The 21,986-nt window shown below is 39.4% G+C and overlaps 3 protein-coding genes across 3 annotated transcripts; 2 read left to right on the top strand and 1 right to left on the bottom strand.

The window, feature by feature from the left end:
• Window positions 1–22: 22 nt before the first annotated feature.
• LOC6586299 (splicing factor U2AF 50 kDa subunit) lies at window positions 23–3,760 on the top strand. The gene is made up of 5 exons (XM_002011879.4): window positions 23–171; window positions 1,722–2,285; window positions 2,359–2,447; window positions 3,008–3,130; window positions 3,192–3,760. The coding sequence occupies exons 1-5, from the start codon at window positions 159–161 to the stop codon at window positions 3,651–3,653; spliced, it is 1,251 nt and encodes a 416-aa protein (XP_002011915.1). The 5' UTR covers window positions 23–158; the 3' UTR covers window positions 3,654–3,760.
• Window positions 3,761–3,792: 32 nt separating this feature from the next.
• Window positions 3,793–10,156, bottom strand: LOC6586298 (1-phosphatidylinositol 4,5-bisphosphate phosphodiesterase gamma-1). Its single transcript, XM_002011878.4, has 4 exons — window positions 8,512–10,156; window positions 7,956–8,442; window positions 6,928–7,784; window positions 3,793–6,835 (listed from the first exon to the last, which is right to left on the bottom strand). Exons 1-4 carry the CDS (start codon window positions 9,790–9,792, stop codon window positions 5,765–5,767), a joined length of 3,696 nt encoding a protein of 1,231 aa, XP_002011914.1. The 5' UTR covers window positions 9,793–10,156; the 3' UTR covers window positions 3,793–5,764.
• Window positions 10,157–12,091: 1,935 nt separating this feature from the next.
• LOC6586297 (post-GPI attachment to proteins factor 2-like) lies at window positions 12,092–20,729 on the top strand. The gene is made up of 5 exons (XM_002011877.4): window positions 12,092–12,469; window positions 18,882–19,094; window positions 19,155–19,419; window positions 19,484–19,702; window positions 19,921–20,729. Exons 1-5 carry the CDS (start codon window positions 12,287–12,289, stop codon window positions 20,079–20,081), a joined length of 1,041 nt encoding a protein of 346 aa, XP_002011913.2. The 5' UTR covers window positions 12,092–12,286; the 3' UTR covers window positions 20,082–20,729.
• Window positions 20,730–21,986: the final 1,257 nt, after the last annotated feature.

Genomic DNA, 21,986 nt, shown 5'->3' with positions numbered 1-21,986 from the left:
ATTTCATATTTTTCATTTTTCACGTGTTCTGTTTTATATCGTTTCGCAGATATTTATTGACATACACATTCGCATTTTAAAGGGATACATATTTCGTCGGCTTTTGTTATATAGTTAAAATTTTTTTCGTGTAAAAAGATTTTTGTGCAAATATTATAATGGGATATGATGGTAAGTTGCAATTTTGCGACGTGATGCCCATGGTTGAATCATGTGTACATATGCTCCAATGTGCTTAAGTTCAGGCTTCGGCTAATTTACACATGCATGCATATACATACGTACATATACATACAAATGTATAAGTTTACGTAAATAGAATAGGCAACTGTGTTAATGCTTGCCAATTTAGATTGCACATGTGTATTTACTATAACATTAGAGACTGTTTATTTGGAAGTGATCAAATCATACTCTCATTAATCGTTTAGCATTCTCACTGGCCGACATATTGGGCGCTAACGCATATATATATATATTTATATGCATACACATGCATGTTTTTATGTACATATGCATAGGTGATAGATTTTCGTTTTTGTTATCCTTGCTCTTACATTTACTTTGCGAGAAACAGTCAACAATGCGTATGTGTGTGCACGTCTATAATGCGACATATTGCATATTTTTTCCCACCAAAATAATCGCGTTGCATATGATAATGGGACCCTTTTCACTATGTGTACATATGTAAATATAAACGTGTACTGATGAATGAGAGTGTGTGGTCAGGAGGGGATGTGTAAATGGATGCCTATGATTATGTACGAGTGAATCCCCTTTTAATATGCAACACACTATTTAATTTAACTTATGTAGTATTTAACTCATAGTAGTAATTTAAAAACTATATAACTACACGGATTAAAGTGTGTATACATATTTGTACGAACATGTACAGTACCTTCAAGAATTAAGCGTCATGAAAAAGATATTCATATAAATATGTATATGTATATAATATACATTTTTAACAAAAATACAATAATAAAATAATACAATACAGTTTGGCAAGAAAGTGCTTACACACAGGGAAAACATTTAAATTTTTTATTTTGAAGCGAAATAAAAACTAAGTATATGTATAGTGAATTTTTTTTTTAAATGATAATAGGTAAATTAGACTATAAACTATATTAGTAAGCAAAAAAAATAAAAAATAAATAAATAACAATATGTTTCCATTAACAAAAGAAAATAAAAAACAAAAGAAGTAACAAAAATCAGCTGACAAGAAAGTGTTTACACAACGAAATCAATCAATTCATTATAGTGTTTTAACAACTTTGTAGTTAAAACTAATACTTTTTTTGGCCACCGTTGTCATCTATTACTGTTCCCAAGTCTATTCATCGATTGGACCAGGTTTCTGACATATTCCACTGGGATATTTTGCCATTATTCCAAAACAATGGTTTTCTTTTGTTAATGGAAACATATTGTTATTATTTTTTGCTTACTAATATAGTTTATAGTCTTTTACCTACTTTCATTTTAAAAAAAATGAATATACATATTCTTACAGTTTTTATTTCGCTTCAAAGTAAAAAATTAAAATGTTTTCCCTGTGTGTAAACACTTTCTTGCCAAACTGTATATATATATATATATATATATATATATATATAATTATCCTGGTATAGAATAGAAAAAACGTTTAAAATATATGTTTTAAAAAATGTATAAATATATACGAATAATTGTGGGCTCTACTTGAATAGATCGTGACCGTGATCGTGATAGGCGCCGCCATCGTTCCCGCTCTCGTGACCGGCACCGTGATCGTTCTAGGGACCGCCGCCACCATCGGAACTCGCGTCGCAAGCCATCATTATATTGGGATGTGCCACCGCCTGGATTTGAGCATATAACACCCATGCAGTACAAAGCCATGCAGGCGTCGGGTCAAATCCCAGCAAGCGTAGTTCCAGATACGCCGCAAACAGCTGTGCCCGTGGTGGGGTCAACTATAACTCGTCAGGCGCGTCGCTTGTATGTGGGCAACATTCCGTTCGGTGTCACCGAGGAGGAAATGATGGAGTTTTTCAATCAACAAATGCATTTAGTTGGTTTAGCACAAGCCGCTGGCAGTCCAGTGCTGGCATGTCAAATTAATTTGGACAAGAACTTCGCTTTTCTCGAGTTCAGATCTATAGACGAGACCACCCAGGCGATGGCCTTTGATGGCATCAATTTGAAAGGACAAGACCTCAAAATAAGGCGCCCACACGATTATCAACCAATGCCCGGCATCACGGATACGCCAGCAGTAAAACCCGCTGTTGGTGAGTAATATATAATGAAATCGGTAAATAAATTTCTCTAATTTTACAAATAATATCACTAATTATCTAATAGTGTCAAGTGGAGTCATCTCAACAGTGGTACCCGATTCACCCCACAAAATATTTATAGGTGGTCTGCCCAATTATTTAAATGATGAACAGGTAAGAGCTGTACATATCAAGTTGAAATAATTAAAAGCGAATACTGCAATATATATGTATCTCTTGCTATATATTATAGCTAATATTTGATCGGCATAAAAGAATTGGGAATTATCAATAATTCAATAGAGGCCCCAGCAATCACAGATGCTGTTTCTATAATCTCAGATAAATATTTTAGAGAAAATTTAAGTTAGGTTCAGAAGAGTGCTTTTAAAAATATACCAGATAAAAATTATTCCATTATTATTATTATTCTATTTCGTCTCTTTCATCGGCAATGTTCATCATCCGTGCGCTCTGCCAGACATTCTCTATCTCTATTTATATCTCTTTCACTCTCCCTCTCTCTTCCTCTTTCTTTCTATTCCAATACATATACACAGTATTCCTTTCCATTCCTTGAGGATCTGTTGCACATAATCAGCATTCTCAAAAAATTTTAAGTTGATAAGAAATTCAACTATAATTATAAACTATTTGTTCTTAGTTAGATATATTTTAAGTAAAACTTTCATAGCTTCAATTGGTTTCATAATAAACAATTTACCGTATTGCAGGTGAAAGAATTATTGCTATCATTTGGTAAGCTAAGAGCGTTTAACCTTGTTAAGGACGCAGCCACAGGCTTAAGTAAAGGGTATGCCTTTTGTGAATACGTTGATCTAAGCATTACTGATCAGGTGAGCTAAGCCAATACATTTTAATATAGTTATTACTAACCGATAAATATTCCCTTTAAAGTCAATTGCTGGATTAAATGGTATGCAGCTGGGAGATAAGAAACTGATCGTTCAACGTGCCAGCGTGGGTGCCAAAAATGCTCAGAATGCTGCTAATACAAGCCAGTCAGTAATGTTGCAAGTGCCGGGCTTGTCAACGGTAGTGACATCCGGTCCACCCACTGAAGTTCTTTGCCTATTGAATATGGTCACTCCTGATGAGCTGCGCGATGAAGAGGAGTATGAGGACATACTAGAGGATATTAAGGAAGAATGTACGAAATATGGAGTCGTTCGTAGCGTTGAGATACCGCGTCCGATTGAGGGCGTAGAAGTTCCTGGTTGCGGCAAAGTATTTGTCGAATTTAACTCGGTACTCGATTGTCAAAAGGCTCAACAGGCGCTGACTGGCCGGAAGTTCAGCGATCGAGTTGTTGTTACATCATACTTTGATCCAGACAAATATCATAGGCGCGAATTTTAAATCAGTTTTACGTATTTCACACATTCAATTTGTCAAATAAAAGCAGATAGTAAACAACAAAAATTTTAAATCATATAATAAAATACCAATTCATGAATTTTATCCAACATACCATCACTTTTCGTTCTCTTTGCATATAATGGGTTATATATGCATTGAAAGCCAAACAATATTAAATATCACTTAAGCCTTAAAATCTTTATTTGGCATTGACGAATAAAAAAAAAACAGTACAGTTAATATACATATATAAGTATGTTTACATATGGATAAAACATTTATAACAGCATTAACATACAATTTCTAATTTGTATTCAGATATATAATATATGAAAATAACTTAAAATTGTTAGAAAAGAGGAAATCATAGCTAGTTTAGTGATGTGCAAATGCAAAGGCGACAAGGTGATAACTACATTAATAAATGTTGTAAATCTGAAAAGGTCTCAGTTATGGTATTCGTTCGAAAGTACTGCTACGTTTGTACTATGAAGTTGAAGATTTTATTATCAACTGCAACCGTTTTTGTGATGTCAGTAAGTTTAAATCAGCTTAAATCGTTTATATTTGGGCTTCACGATTATACTACAATATTAAAATACAAATTTGGCTATGAGATTGTGAAATAGCTATTATATATGTTTATATACATACATCATTATATATGTATATAGCTATTTGCGGAAGCCAACATTTTAAGAAATTCTCAAAATGATTTTCAATTTACTAGGTCTGGATAAAAATTTCATGGGAAGACATTGGACTCATTTTCTACGTTTATACGCACAACCTATTTGTAATTGCACTCCGCAAACTTGAAGTTGACTTCCTTGTGATCTGACTGATAATTAAAACTATACGCAAGTAGATATAGTAATACATATGTTGAAGTCAATTAATGTGTCTCTTGTATGTACTTTTTATACATGGCTAACATCTTTAACATTCAGAACAAATCTATAGAAGATGAATGTCTTCGCTCAATGCGTTTCATCCAGAACTAACGCTTTTTTCTGTATAAATAGTTAACTAAATCATAAAGAATACTACAAAATATATATGAACCTTTGGCATTACTCTAATGACGACAGAGCTCAGTCTGAAATCTTTATATATAAATATAAATCTAGATTATATAATATAACTGAAGTTTTACTCACAGTCAAAAAGCTGTGTGAAGTCCCGCTCGACAAGGTTGGCATATAAACGTAATAAATACGCTCTCAGTTAATTACTTTTTCATTTGCTAATGTAACCGATTTTAATGATCGATCGAAATATAAGAAAATATCTGAAAATTGTTGTGTTGCGTTTGTAAGCTTGACGTCACTACATTTGTTATATCGAAACTAATCAGTATCTTTATAGAAAATGACATATGTATACAATGTAATAACTTTAGCTTCACATATGAGATTTTCCTTAATTTATCGATCAATACTATCAGTTCAGATATTTGTAAGTTCACGTACTTTTGCGAAGAAAAAATTAAAATAAAATATTTTCATTAGGCTAATGCCAGAGTGGCCGCGAGAGGCAATGCAATAATATTGAGCGACAATGTGCGAGAAAGGTCTGCATGCTGATTTATATGTAATCGGTTAAAACATGTTAGAGTGTAAGCGAAGCTAGAAGTGAAAAGTAAAGCGAGTTGAGAACGATTCTGAATCGCTCAATACTCGCTATGTTTCTCTCTTTACGGATAGCTTTCACTCTTTCAAATCATCGCTTTTCAGATCGCTGCGATAATTAGCGCTTATAGCGTTGACTCTGACATCAGCCTAATACGTTGGCTCCAAGTTGTGTAAGATTGAAGCCATGAATTATTGCTAGCTGCGTTACATATAATCATGAAATCTAAGATTTATCACAAACTGTTCATGGCGCAAACGTTTTGTAAAGGAATGCGAACGCAAACATGTATATAGTATTCCACATGCAGAATAAAGCTTCGTTTATGAATAATGAATAGCTGCGTAAGATACGTATTCGGGTTGTTAACATTTAGATAGATATGCATTTGTTTGCTGTGTATCCACAGATATGTGTGTCAATCTTCACAATGTGCATTGTACATACGAATACTCGTGGAGGTGGGCAATCTGATTGTGCTAAGTAGATGCCCGAGCTGTAATTTCTATATTGACTAAAAGCGAAGACAGCTCCAATTCTTCGCTGAACTTGTTGCGTAGGACCACGCTTCGATAGCCTTGTCGCACACAGTCCAAAGGATAACAGGCCTGAGCTATGAAATGTGTTTCGGCAAACATATCCTCGTCCTGCACCTCGAAGCGCAGCAACGCAAAGTGTGGATTGTGCACTGTAAACTTGAAGGATTCATTCCAGATGGGATTGAAGCCATTCTCATTAACTTTGCTGCGATATTTAACGCCACTGTCAAAGGGTGCGCCAACGACTTCTACCACAATTTGCGGATTATTCGATTTGCCACCCCGGAATAGATGACGAGCTGCGATGAGGCGTATGCTGACATTCGTTTCGATGAGGCCGTCCGACAGGGGATTGTTGGGGTTGAAGTTTTCAGACTTCATAAATGCTGGCTTCAGTATATAACCGCATTGACCATTATTTCGAAATTTAGCCTGATTGAGCTGCATCGCTTTGTCACCAGTTTGATAATTCAGTGCAATCATTTGGGAGCCAATGTTCCAAAATGGCACCGGGTTGAAGTTGGATGAATCCAAGCGCTGACCCTTTGGATAGACACGACTGATTTGATTGCGATGATACGCCAGAAAGAGCGGCATATTTTGTTGGATAAACTGCTTTTCGGCCTTTGTTTCTGGAAAGCTAGACATCTCTTGGAATATCCACGAATGATCCCGAAATGGTACACTACGAAAATAGATAATTAAATCGGACATCTCCTTGGCCACGCGTGCAGTGCGCTCCTTTTTACGGCGTTCGGTGGCCAATTGACTAGCGATCAGTGCCGCATCCTGTATAGCTTTGATCCACTCATACGCTGTTTCCTGGTTATCGAATCCAATTATAAACGGATTTTGCATCGTTGGCGTTTGAATTTGCAGCTTTATTATAATGCCAGGCTCATTCGATTCGAAGAGAGACGCCACTGCACCGTAGATCTCAATTGAATCGGTGCGTCCATCGTTGCCCTCATCGTTCACCGCGTTGTAATCTTCAGTGGCAGAATCAATGACCTTTACAAGCAACAGAATAGTCAGATTATTTGTCTGCTTGACAAGGTCCTCCATATATGAAAATTTCAAGTTGATAACGACCAATGACTCACCTTGACATAGTTTGCCGGCAGATGTTGCTGGATCATGCCACCGTAATCACCTTTCCACCACATGGAGTTGTTTCTTTGTACATTGGTTATGATCGCGTGCTTTGGAAACGAGAGCTCGTCTGGCTTGTCGGCCTTATAGCTATATAGGGCCTTACATGTGACATACTCCTCCAGATTGGAGCCCATGTAGTTGGAGGCGCTAGAGGTATCGCTATTACTTTGGTCGCCCTGCGACTGGGCACTCTCTAATAGGGTTTGTCGCAGGAGTTCCTGAGAGACGGGATGTACGAGCTTCACGTTGCGATATAATGGATTCCTCATATAATAATGAATTAGGGATACCAAAGACTCGAACTGCATCGTATCAATGGCATACAACCGACCCTCCTGAATGATTCGACAGTGCTTGATTTTGCGATTTATCGTGAAGGATATGACAAACGCATTGACGCTCTGGACCGATGGCCGCACCAGAAACGAGCCAATGTCCAGCTTAATTAGTCCCAGCTCAGCCTGCTCCTTTGTAGTATTTGGATGAAACCATTCCTGGCTCTCGTGCTTCTTTGGCTGTGGCACCGGCTCCTTGAGAATAATCGAAAACTCCGAGCTGCGCAGCATGTTCTTGCGATAGTACACGATTAACGAGTACAGCGAATCAAATACAAAATTCTCTACCAGATAATACTTAATCGAGCCATTCTCGTGCTTCAGTTTGATACGACAATGATTGGGACGATTGCGACGCCAGAATGACAGACTGTAATCCCCAACAAAAGTGGCCGACTCGCGTACTAAAAAGGTTCCATCGCCCAGATGTTTATATGTTTCTAACAGTTGATCAGCTTCTTGTCTGCCACCTTATCGAATGAAACGAAGAGTATACATATATTGCAAATATTATATCAGGGAAATTTGTAAGCTATAGTTAAGAATGAGTGCAAGAGCTGTTAAACTACAAAAAGCAACAGCCGATACTTTAAGAGAGATCATTCATATCCAAAATTGATTGAAATAATGTCTAGCCTTACCTTCCAATTTGCCGTGAAACCAGTTTTCGCCAAAATGCAGCTCATCATTGGCCGAAGTATCCTTTTGCTTTTGTTGCATATTGTTATTTAAGGAACAGAACGACAGTCCAAAATCATCATCTTCGGAATTGCCGTTGCGACAATCATTGATTTCCGATGTGTAGATGAGCTCCTGCTGGGTGAGGACAAACTGAAACAGATTCCAAGCCTTATCGACTGGATCTTTAAAGTATAACAACCCCTTTTTTAGGATTTTCTGCATATTCTCATTGTCGTCCGTCGCTCCGCCCAGGGATGATCGATGACTGAAGGAGGCGATCGTTCCGTTACTAACACCAACTGCAGGTAAATTAATAGAACTGACATTTTCATCGAATTGGGGGAGCTTTTTGTGCTTTAATATTATTTTTCGACGCAGCTGATTGGGTGACGGCAAATGGAGCTCATTCCGGTCGCAGGGCTGTGTGAGCAACATATCCCCAAAGACCTAAATAATCATGTTGTTAACAGATCAATTTTGTCTGTGAAAAAAAAATGTGACATCTGATAATCTCACCTCAATTAAGGCATGTGCCATATTTCGTTGCTGCTCCAAGGAACAGTTCTGTTCAATGGATAGAATAACTGGATACTCGGACGTTGCGAACGCGTGATCCTTGATGGTCTTGATGACATCCATGAACTTTATCTTTGAAGTCATTGTATGACCATGGAATATATTTGGCAAATTATCAGGACCGTTCCAGCAGTCCAGCTCGATACAGCGACAGCCCATGCGCAAGGCACGGGCATACGCCTCGCATGAAGATTCACTTGAGAACTGATCGCCCGTCAGGTAGGTATTGTGGGACGAGGCTATCCAGTAAGAGGAGAGCGGCTGATTCATATCCATGAAGACTGTGTCGTATCTGCTGTCCCACAGATCATTCTGTTTGGAGAAGAGAAAGTCGACAAACTCGGAGATGGTCAAATATGGCTCCTGTACATCGCGCTCCACATCTTGTACAAAATCGCGCATAAAGCTCGATATTTTATTCAGTTCAGAAGCACTATAATCGTGCTGTTCAGTTTCCAGAAATCGTTTGAACTCTATAGGCCGGACGATTTTTTTGTCCTCCGAGTAGGTGAACTCCGTACCACCAAATATGGTAGCATACGAGACGGGCAGCAAAAGCTTCTGATATAGACGCGAGAAATCATCGAATTTTAAATCGTGCTTTCGTCTTATATCGTCGGTAAAGCATTCCATGAATTTGCTAGTGCTCATTTTACAGCTAACGCTGCTCAAGAATGTTTTAAAGTCCTTGATAGTCACTTGGGCAGTCTGGTCAGATTTGGCCAGGTGTGAATTGATATTCTCGAATGAATAATATTCCCGTCGCAGCCAGCGATCGATTTGCAGGGGATACGGCGAATTAATAGTATCTTTAACCATATAACGCAGTCCTCTTACCCAGTTGTCGGCCTCAACCTCTGACAGTGCCACCACCGAGAAGCTCTTCAATTTGAAACTATTTCCATGCATGATCACAAAGCATTTGGTACTCTCGAAACGCTGACAGTCGTCGGCATGCAGTCGGAACTCCTTGGAGTTCTTGCCGACGCGTATTTCCCGTATCTCCCGCAACTGGATTGTTCCCTCGTATTCCGTGCGTGTGTGTGCTGCGACAGTGGACCATAACAGCTGACGAGTCTCCCTTATAAGCATGAGATGTCGACGATCGGGGCGTCGTTGTTTTCCATAGAGTTTTGTTACAATTGTGCCGCGTTCGAGCATGCAGATCGTCTGTTCCATTTCCCCTAACAGAGGCGTATTCATTGCACTAAAACAACTCATTGTTTTTTTTTTTTTTTTTTTTGTACTCTATTTTAACAAAATGAAGAAAACATGCATAAAACTAAATTTCTTTTCGCTATGTATGTTAAGTATATATGTTTGCGGTGGCCCTTAGTGTTTAAAGTGCATTGAACGTACTGCCCGATGATTCATTGACAATTTATTGATTCGTTTCGGTAGGAAATTGGTTAATCGAATCTTGTTTTGTTCTTGGATACAATTACACTTGTTGAATGCTGGTTTCTTTAAAAGATTTATTGCTTGCACTGCAAAAATATCGATAATTATGCTATCGACGTTAATAATGTATCACCACTAACCACAGAACACATAGACCGGACACGTAGTGTAAAGCGTTTTGCCCACTTTTTTTCGAGCGTTGCGTCCCACACAACTTCGTATTTGGTCGGCTCCTCACTTTTTGGGTTCGAGCTACGAAAATATACGAAAGCACAATCGTTTCGCTTCATGCGCTGGACCGAGATGGTCAAATGTTGAATAAAAGATGCCTCTATGCTCAATTTTTGTTCTTGCTCTCTCGCCCTCTCTGCTCTCTCAAATATGTACATACCAGTGATGCCAATTTGTCCTTTTTCCGGACAGATCTGTCCTGTTTTTAGGGGCTTCGTCCGGAAAAATATCAAACAAATCTGTCCTTTTTTTGTGAATGCAAATCGTGTTCATATTTTCCCAGTTGGTTGGTTGTTTTTCCAGTTGATCGGTTGTGGATGCAACAGATTTCTATTAATTAACATTGCCGAACAGTTGAACAGAGCTTTAGCATAAAATATACTAAATTGTGTACCGATATTTGTTTAAGAACAGTGCCAAAATGAGTATAACAGTGATAAATTGAATTGCTTAGATGCCTTCCATGCATTATCGATATCGTTTTTAATTGCTTTTTAAATTGTGCTACATGCGAAAAGTATAATAAAATGCCCAAAGAAACGTATAGGCAAAAATTTCGGGATTGCTGGTTACAACAGCCAGATTTTAAGTCGTGGATAGTACTACAGAATCTGCAAATGCAGTATTAATTTCAAAATCGACCAAATTCGCGAACTTCACAAGATCAACCAAATGCAAATGCTGGGCTCTAAAATTGCTACAGGCAGCAAGAGCTTCGCACACATGCATATAAATGTATACATGTATAAGCAAGCGACTGTGCGTGCACGCTCGTCGCGAAAGCATTTTCATTATGAGCACCAACGCTTTCATACCCTTCCCACAAATAATAACGAAAATGCAAATATTTTGTAGGAGCTTGGCAAACGGTTTGAAAAGTTTGGTATATTTTTCACACAGAAGGGAAGGCATGGGTTCTTGCTGCGACGAAATTTCAATTTTCGTGAGCTGCTGCTTGTGCTCACATGCATACATATATATACACATTCGAGAGAGCAGAGAGCATCGAGAGAGAGAGAGAGCAAGGGAAACATTGAGCATAGAGGGATCTTTTCTTCAAAACTCGACCATCTCGGTCAAGCGCATGAAACGAAATGATTGTGCGTTCGTATTTTTTCGTAGCTCGAACCCAAAAGTAAGAAGCCGAGCGAGTCCAAAGCTCTCTGGGGGGTTAAAGCCTCAAAAAAAGCGTGCAAAAAGCTTTCCACTAGTTGTCTAGTCTATGTGTTCTCTGCAGAGCTTGCAAATGAGAGTTGAGCGTTTTTTCGTTTATTCTCTTTCTCGCATCATACCCAAAAAAAAATTGTGTAGACACGTCTCTCTCTGAGCGTCACTCTCTTTTTTCTTTAGCATCTGTTTCGCTCAGACGCAATGCGATCACTCATTCGTGTGATGCTCTCACATGAGTGTCGCGTAAAACTAACACGATTTTCCCTCACACAAAGCTTCTCAGCAAAAAACACTTTGACTAACAAACTCAGCAGAAAATGTTTTTGCCTTCGTGTGCATGTAAATACACGCATACATACATACAAAAAGAACGCAGCAATCGCGCGTGATTACCCATACAAACGCAACTTACCGTTACTTCTTTAACTCAAGCAAACGATCAGTGTTTGACTTGAGGAAACGAAAACAGAAACAACTATCTCCCTCAGAGCGCGAGAGAGCTAAGCCAGACGCGACAAAAACACTTTCTGTCTGAGTATTTTTTGCCTGTGTCACTGAAAGACACTTTTTTGCAGACAACGAAAAAGTGTTAACAGTTTTTTGCGAGCTATGGTTCTCTGGTTAGTGGCGCCACCTAGTAGTAAATTATCGATGGATGAAAAAAACCATCGATATATCATGAGAGCCCAAATCCATCGATACTATTAATAGTCTCCATCGATGGATTTGCAGCCCTAAATAGTACTTTCCAAGTAAAATAAGCGGTTGATACTAACATTGCGTTACGGTCTCCAAAAAATGAAAAAGTGAAAATCCATAAAAGTATTGATTGAAAGCCAAGCAAAACAAGAGCGCTAGGGTGCATACATTCGTTGGAAGCAGCGTGGCGTACAAATTATGCTAAAGAGCATCAATGCTGCCTTCCAATATGAAAAAATCAAATTCAACTACTACAGCGCCAGCAGGAACATCGCCAGCGACAACAGCATCAGCAGATAGCGTCGCGACAACGTCAACTGCTGCGCCAGCTTCAGCTGCCGCATCCAATGCAAGGAGTAACAGCGGCGAATGTGGCGACTTCGCTGCTGCCCCAGCAGTAAGTTTAAAATGCGAACGTGTGTGTTTGGCCTGCCTGTTTCCTGCAGCTGCAAACGCGTGCGTATGTGAAATTCTTTTTTTGTTTGTTGTTTTTTCGTGGATTTACTTTTCTTTTTTTTTTATATGTCGCCAGTTGCAGGCTTTGTTTGGTTCTTCGTTCGAATGCCAATTTCGGTCTTTGCCATTATATAACTCAATGACAGTGCACGCTTATTATCCGTACCCCGTAGACCGCCATTTGCCGCTTACGCCCACGCGCCACACTTAGCCTGGGCAATTGTTATTGCTAGCCCCGTTTTGTGCTTTTTTTTCTCTTTCCTTTCGTTTATTTTGTGTGTTATTGTAATTTGTTGAAAGGCTGCTCAGCAAACGTGCCAGGCGTCAACCCCCGCTCTTTCCTCATCCCAAGCCGCAGCAGTAAGCGCTGCTGCGCATGCCGTCCACTTGGGCCCATGCCCAGCTTGACCTGCTTCCTCTCGTTTCACGTGCGTGTTGGGTCTTACGTATTACATCTTACTGGTTTCCTTTCGTACATCTTTTGACTTTTCGTGGGGTTTGTCATTATCCACTTTGTTTACCATTTACTTGTAGCCATTTGAGTGTGGGTGTTAGCAAATGTTTGGCTCCACGGCTGCATCATCTTTTCGGCTCCATCTGTGTGGTAAATGTCCTTGTGTGTTTGTGTGTTGGTGGGCTTTCCCCGCTCCATGGCCCTCCACGTATTAGAATTTTCAGCGCGTGGGTGCTCTAACGTTTCATTTTATTAATCTCATCTTAATTAACAGATATTTTATACTTGCTGTTTATCTTTTAAACTTATGTAATTAGATGTCGAAATCCACTAAATCTTCTGTTTGAGCTTTGCGTAATAGTTAATTTAATTAAGTTACTTAAGATAGCTCCGCGCTGATTACATCAATTTCCATCTTACGCTCTAGACACACACGCTTACAAATATACGCAATCACACATAGACAGATCCACTTTTTGTGGTCGCTAACCATTTTTGGAACTAATCCTTTATGACGGAGCGCGTGTTACGGCACTCAGGGCTAATAAAACATGGTCTTCCTTCGCTTTGTAGTCGCTTTATTTATAGATTCCCCATTGTAATTGAATTATATCCACCTACTCACTCTAAATTTGTAAGAGGCATATTTCATATACTAGAGACTTGTGCTTTGGCACATGCACGCATTTCAACGTTGTAATCACGATCTAAAAGTTTCATGAAGAAAGTCCATCGACAAGAGGAGTTATTAAAAAATTAACTTCCCATAGTAAGCCACCACTGCAGCCAATGCGTGTTTATGCGTGGCTGCTTGTGTGTGTGTATGTATGTGTGTGTGTATGTATGTGTGTTTTTGTTTTTGGTTTTTTTTTTTATATTCGTTTGTTGGCAATCTTATTATATTACAAGTTGCAAGTTGAGTGGTGGCTCGGATAGCGCGCGATGCTTGCGGGACGGCCGTAAAGCATTGCACTATGCGCTACCTCAGCCTGGGACAGCTCGTCTTCTTATTCGCTCGATTCTGCGGAACTCCATCATCACTGTGGCCGCGAAGGTGCTTGTTAATTTGACCGCTCTGATGGAGCGGCCCAGTGCCTCTTCTAGACGACGTCCACATACGAAAAGAATGTGGTTGGCGTCTTACACATGCCCTCGCCCGCACCAGGGGCACTCATCAGTTTCCTCGTGGCCAAAGCGCTTCAAATAACTCCGAAAGCATCCATGGCCCGAGAGGATCTGCGAAAGGTAGAAGTTAACCTCGCCGTGTTTGCGATTAACCCATGGCTCGAGCTCCGGGATGAGCTTGTGCGTCCACCACCCTTTAGCTGAGCTATTTCACTTTTTTTGCCATCGTGCAATGCTGTTCGCCCTGATAGAGTTGTGTCGCACAGGCGCGTGCAAATTCCGCTCCACGACTTCGGCGACCAGGTACTCCAGTGGCACCATGCCGGCTATGACCAGCGCCGCATCATCGGAGATAGTCCTGAAAGCGCAGCTGACTCTGATTGCGCTCAGTCTGTAGATCGCGCAAAAACCTCGGCTGTAGCTCGGCGTTGCCATCGCTCTTCACCATATTGGCGCAGCATAGAGGATGACAGACCTAATGACGCTCATTTGAAGAAGACGTCGTTGATGTTTAGGTCCCCGCGTGTTAAGCATAATGCTTGAGAGAACTCTACAAGAATCAGCTGCCTTTTTATGCACATATTCTAAGTGCTCGCGGAAAGTTAATCTTGTGTCTATCATGACACCAAGATACTTAATCGCCCTCTTCGACGCGATGCTGACGCTGCCTATCCTTATATTGGCAGTCTCCACTTTCTTGCGACTGCTTACTAGGACGACATCCGTCTTGTGCGCCGCAAGCTCGAGCCCAGCTCCTGTCAACCAGCTTCGTATGCGATTGATACTTTCACTGCACATATCCTCTGTATCTTTTAGCTCCTTGCCTATGGCGACGACAGCCACATCATCAGCAAAGCCCATGGTGCGCGCACCTGCTGGTACTTCCAAGCGCAGTACGCCGTCGTACATGATATTCCATAGGAGAGGCCCCAGCACAGAGCCTTGGGGTACTCCAGCTGACACTGTATGAGTTTGGGGGCCCTCACTCGTGTTGTATACCAGTGTTCTTCCTCTGAAGTAGCTCTTTATTATCTCTTTTAGATACTTAGGGATATTATATTGTGATAGCGCATTCAGTATCATATCCCAACTAGCTGTGTTGAAGGCGTTTTTAACGTCCAGGGTCGCGATGATGCAGTATTGCTTCGTCCCGTGCGTCCATCTGGTGCCTTGGATGGCGGAAGTTGCCAGGCCAACAACTTTTTCTAGAGCATCCGTTGTTGACCGGGCCTTCCGGAATCCAAATTGGTTTGGTGATAGGCCTCCGGCGCAATAGCAGTCTCCAGTCTAGAGCAGATCAATTTCCCAAACACCTTTCCTATGGTGTTTAAGAGGCAGATCGGTCTGTATGTAGCTTTAGCGCACGATTTGAGATCCCGTCCGTAACTAAAACAATTTGAGTGCTCGTTGAGCCCTGATTTGCAGACTCAGACTCCGGGGCATGAATGGAGCTTAATATTTCTGGAAAGAACGTTTCCACAATCGATTTAAGCTCCAGACGATCCGTCGGCTGCACCTGTTTACTTGCGTATAGTCTTTTAACTACTGTCTTATATGCCCTGCCCCAAGGGTCGTATTCGGCTGAGTCGCACAACTCTAGAAATCATTCTCTTTTGCTTGCCCGAATGGCTTTCTTCAACTGTCTTCTAGCTGCCTGGTAAGCTAATTGTTTTTCGAAAAACGTAGACCTACCCCGAGCCCGTTGATAGCTTCTTCTCGACTGGATGCATTTGCGTCGAATGTCACCTATTTGTGCATTCCACCAATACGTAGGCTCTTGTTGTCGCGTGAACTGCTTGCGGCGTAACATGCTGCTATTGCAGGCACTCTGTATTTGGGCCACCATTTGGCATGGCCTCAACATTACCAATTGTGCCCAGAGACTGAATGGCCTCTGAAAAAGCCGCGGGATCAAAAGTATCAAGCGGATACGATTCCCTCCACAAGGTTGACGCCCCGGCAGGTGGCTCACCTATTGTGAACAGAAGTGCCGTATGATCGCTGCCCGTATAGCTATCGCAGTGGCTCCATGTTGCTTCCCGAACGAGGGATGAAGTGACAAAAGTAATGTCAATTACAGATCCGTATCCAGCCCGACTGAAGGTGAACTCGTGGCCAGTGTTGAGCAGTGCAACATCTAGTGTCGGAGCCATAGGCTACCGTATTGGCCACGTACGAACCCATTAAATGACTTAACATTCGAAAGAACATTCGTTGTGTTGCCACATACCCACAACACCGCTTTGCCATTAGCATCTGTTGCCCATGTCCTAGGGCAGCTGGTTATACAGTGGTGAGGCTCACTGAGAAATGCTACGTCTATACATTTTTCCCTTATGGTCTGCTCTAGAAGCTCTTGGGCAGCAACACAATGATTTAAGTTAAGCTGAAGGAACCTTAACATTTCATTTTACGAGCAGCCTCACGGTAGGATGGGCACTTGAAGCTGCCTGCTGAGCTCCGTCTGCTTTTCACCTTTCCGGATGCAGAGGCTACATTTTGGTGGCTTAGTGCATGCTTTTGCACTGTGACCCATCTCTCCACACCTGAAACTGGCGCCCTTTAGGTCACAGTCGCTGCCGCAGTTTGCTGCCATATGACCGTAATCGAGGCATTTGAAACAGCGTTTAGGCTGATCCACGGCGCGGATACGGCATACAAACAATCCAATTCTGATTTTGGACAGCTCGAGCAGAGTTTTGGCTTTTCCAATTGGAAGAGCAACTGTACCTCTTTGCTGTCCACCAAAAGCCGGTCGAAGCGACTTGATAGCCTCAATGGGGAGTGAGCTATCCTTCAACTCCGCCCTAATTGACTCCAAGATCTCCTCTTTGCTCGCTAACTCATCTAGGTCACGAATCTCAATTTGAGCCGATTCGGTAAGTGTTTAACTACCGCTCGGTCACTCAAGGCCTTGCCTACAGCTTCGTGAAGGGCCTCAGCACTATGCTCCGGCTTTCTGCTCAGTTGCAACAAAAGGTCCCCCTTAGCTGTCTTCCTAATACCTTGAACGTCGCCGCTCAGATGCTTTAGATTTGGGTCGGTCTTGACTACACGAAGCATGTCCGCAAGGCAGTCAAGCCCTCTAGAGCAACTCCTATTTGGGCTAACGCTTCTTTTAGTGAGTTGGGTGCCTGGCACTCAGCCACTGGGGACTGATTAAAGGCTGCGGCAGCGCCCTCTGTTGTTGCTGCGGTGATCGCTGCAACGAGGAACGACGCGCGAAAGCTTGCAGCTCGTCCTCCATCCTGGCATCCATTTTTTGCTCCGACTACAACGACGTGAAGCCTGTACTGGGCAATGGCTACTAATATAATTTGAGTTTACAGACCGCAGTATCTTAAACTCAGCTTAACTACAGCAAGAGCCCGGAAGTATGCACTACTTTTAGTAACTGCGTCTTCACTCCAAATGTTAGGTTGCTGTCTTTGCTAAGACTTAGCAACTCACCAAAGTTAGTGAGCAGCTGATTGTCCGCTGCAATTTCCAGCACTACTAACAGCTGTTAGAGTGAATGCACCTGATTTTTTTTATTAATTGCGCAAGTGTGACGCCTAGTGAAAAACTTTTCGCGCTTGAAAAAGAAAAGGAAAGAGAAATGCCCTGACGGCAAAACTATGACGCCATTGCCCCCCTCTCTTTCACCACTGGATTATACTACCGGGGTACTCCACGAACCGCCGCGCAGTACGTCTCTGGTAGCTTTCGAGGTCGCTGGGTACGTTGCGCCCACAGCATACACGTTTTCTTTAGATATTTCCACTTTCGCAGGGAAAAACTCGGGACAAGCTATAGTCAACGATCACAATAACATCGACCGCACTCCACGAAAACGCAACTCGAACTCTGTATGTGTGTGTGTGTGTATATATGTGTGTGTGTGACTAGAGCTTTCTTACTTGTTTAAGTTTAATTAGGCTCATTTTATATAGAGTATTCGGCCCGACGTCTGCTCTGCATTGTTAATGTTTATGCTTAGTTGTGTACATGTATTTTCATTTTCACTTTTTTTTTTTTTTTTTTCAATTTTTCAATTTGTACTACAGTTTTGGTAACATCATTCAGCTATATATAGACATATGTGCTGTATCAATCCTATTGTCTTACATTCTCCAAGAAACATATTGTTTATACCATTGCAACTATTTTAGAACAATACATTTGTGTATGTGTATTATTCAGATGTAAGGTCTATTAAGAGTTTATAGATTATAACAATTTTCATATATGTATATATACATATATATTCTATTTCGGTTTTTGCTGTTGTGGTTACTTAAAACTTTGTTTCGAAACCAAAAACAATATGCAACACAAACATTAAATAAATTTTCTTGCAAAGCTTTCAAGCTATGATGCAAGGAAAAATGCAACTTTAAATATAATTAAGTCGTCAAAAACATTTTCCAACAATTCGCCAAACATGCACCTAGTATGTATGTATATATGCCTTAAAGCCATTTACTAACGTTTAATGCAATAACATTTTCATTCACATTTCACTTAATTTAAATGTGAATAAAAAAAATTATATAGTGAATTTATATATCAACGTTTAATTATGATTTTCATGAATATATATATTTTTTTCTATTATTATTTTTGTAGAGCTTTTTGTTGTTGTGCACCTAACCACAAACTCATCATGATAACGTTTGCCACAGTTTTAGCGAGGTAAGCGCCAGATCATCAACGAGTTCTTTCTTCCTCCCGTATTAGACAGTGTTAATTCAATCAAATCTCTTCTAATAATCACTAACTTCACTTTTCACAGTATGACGCATCAAAACAGCAGCAAGAATTGACGCCTAGCTGCAAGGAACAAAAACTGCAGCCGCCTGATGAGCAACCGATAGCCATACACTATTTGGCCAGCTTCCACGAGATTTGTGTGGTTACGGCCCTGTTGCCCTTGGTAACACTCTTCACATGCTTTGTGACCGCCTACGTCTTCCAGTACGACGATGTACACGAGACACATTGCCGGGTACGTGATTGTATGGATATTTTAAATTTTGAACAATTTATTGAAGATATTTTCTTTCAGGTCTATAACATAATACCCTCGATAAGTGCAATTACTGGGGTTAGTCCGCAGCGATATTTCTGGCGCTTTAGCATTGCGCTTCATATCGGGCCACGCATACCCATTGCCTTTGTCTATAAGAACTATTATCGCGCCCAGTTGAATCGCCTGGCGCCGTCGCTGGTGCCAAAGACCAGCTGGCTAATTACATTAATTCTGGTGCTAAATTGCATTGAGATTGCGGCGTTAGGCGGTGTGACCTATATATCGAATCGTGAGAACTATCGTAAGCAACCCAATCAATGACGCCTAGTCGCAATTAACTCTATATATATTATTGACTTCTGCAGCTGTTCATGAGAGAATTTTCATTACGTTTATGGTGTGCTCGCTCTGCTATATGTTGGCTACCATAAAGCTGAATAGCATATTAAATGCACGCCAAACGCTCAATGCACAGCAGCTTCAATCCATCAAATGGAAGAAAATACTTTTTGTTGCTTCCATATTGAGCACCATTGGTCTCCTGGTCTTTTTTGCCAAACACCGATTCTATTGCCATGATTTGGGTAAGCGAACAAGAAAGCAATCAAAACTTAAAAGTTAATCAATGTGTGGGGCGCTTGAATTGGTTTGCTGACATCATACTATATTTAGTTCTTACATAACTAAAGTATTTTGAATGCAGCTTCAATAGGTAGCGTGCCCCAACTCTTAGCATTAAATGATCTATTATCAATTACATAATCAATTATAACATAATAACGTTTTTCATCCCCTATTTCAGCATTCAGTTGGTTTGCATTCTTTGAGTACTTGATTGCTATTGCCAATATGCTGTTCCATTTCACCATTATCTGGGACTTTCCGTCACAGTACATGCTGATAGTGCAGGGACCGCGAGAGAATCTGACGCAGTATTTAGGCACTAAGCCAAAAGTTAATTAAGTTCCCTACCAGTTTTATAGTCCTAGATGATCTTCACATATTTCGGCTTTTGTAATCTATAAATTGGAAACTTATATACGCAATCATACACACATTCGTATACATATATAGAAACATACAATTGTATCATTCAACTTCTTGACTACAACTAGCGCTTCCATAACCAAATAAAACGAATGTAGGTATGAATACCTACAATACATTGAAATATACCTTGTATTTCCCTCATCTATTTCAGTTTGTGAATGAATTATATCCAATTAAATTATTTATGAGGCATTATGTTAACTATACGTACAAAATGACAAACAATGTTCCACATTTTATATAGTCTTTAGTTAAATAAGCAATATTTTTATCGAATTCCACAATTAAGTACAATGTGAATAACCTGTGAGCTGCTCATCTTTTTAAATCAAAAACGAAAAATGTCAAATATTACTTATAATGCTTATCAGCAGAATGCATTGCTATATATTATTTACATAAAATTGTACATCATAATCATTTTAAGTTTTGAAAGATTTCCAATTCTTATGTAGTAATATTTAATATACATTTAATTCCTAAATTTTGAAATGAATAATTTTGATTTAATAATAATAAACGAAAACGGAACTTGTGTTCATGCTACACACATGTTGAAAAGAGTTCTTTCAATGCTATATTACCTTAATTATTTTCGATTATCAGTACTCCCTCTACTCAATATATAGGCATACATATATACGTATATATATATATATATATATATATATATATATATATATATATATATATATATATATATATATATATATATATATATATATATATATATATATGTATATTATGTACTTATTCATGTTAAATTATATATGTACATTTGTAGGTATACGAACCATCACTAAACGCTAGTCAATTTTTATGTCTTATCCAAATTTGCACTACCAATTTGCTGCTGTTTCTTCCCTATCTCTCTCTCTCTCTATCTCTCTCTCTATCATGTTATCTTATCTCTCGTCAATTGTCATACATGCTAGATTTTGAACTTCATCATACACCATACTCTTGACTATATGTATTCATTAATATATAGGCATGTATTAACACTTTAGTAGTACATATCGTTTATACAAAGCAAAATAAATATGAAAAAAAACCAGATATTGATGGCGGAGCCTATGGTTTATGTAGCGCTCTGCGACTAACCACTGTTAACAGTTATTAATATAATTATTCGAAAGCCACAATAGACATTTAAGCTGGAACAGGCAACGAACATAATTAAGAATTAATAAATAAAATATACATGAAATTATATTAGAGAGCAAATAAACTAAAAAGATTTTTAGTCACGTTTAGCTGCTGCTGCTGTTGCAGAAATTCCATGTAATTCACTAAAGAAATATGGTAAGCTAAATAAGTGAAAAATTGTAGTTTTTAATTTAAATACCAACAACATCTAGAACAAGAAGAACAACAATACATAACTTAATGTAGAGTAAACTATTAACCTACAAATAATATAACATAATGGGTTAAATATTTTCATTTTTGTTCTTAAAATATTTATATGAATATATTAAATCGAATGTTTCTTGAAGATCAAATTTCAAATTACTTAAAAACTTTGTACTGTACACCAGCAAAGAACGTTTTTATCGAAATAAATGTATATTTATGCCTTTCCAGCCGAACAGGAACAAAATTATTAAAAACGCTAAAAAGAAATTTGATTAAATTAAATTTCCTATTTGCTAAAATTAAGAAATCAATTGTTATTATGCGCCACAACAAAAAAATACAAAAAAAAAAAAAAAAAAAAAAAAAAACGCAGAAGTTGACTCTGACACAAGTTATCATATGCCCTTATTTGAGATAGTATGATATATTCAGTAGTTTTGTTACGAACGATACGAATAT

The sequence above is a fragment of the Drosophila mojavensis genome, unplaced genomic scaffold (genome assembly GCF_018153725.1).
Source record: "Drosophila mojavensis isolate 15081-1352.22 unplaced genomic scaffold, ASM1815372v1 contig_136, whole genome shotgun sequence".
Lineage (NCBI taxonomy): Eukaryota > Metazoa > Arthropoda > Insecta > Diptera > Drosophilidae > Drosophila > Drosophila mojavensis.
The sequence above is the reverse complement of the archived record's forward strand: the minus strand, read 5'-3'. Positions and strand labels throughout refer to the sequence as shown.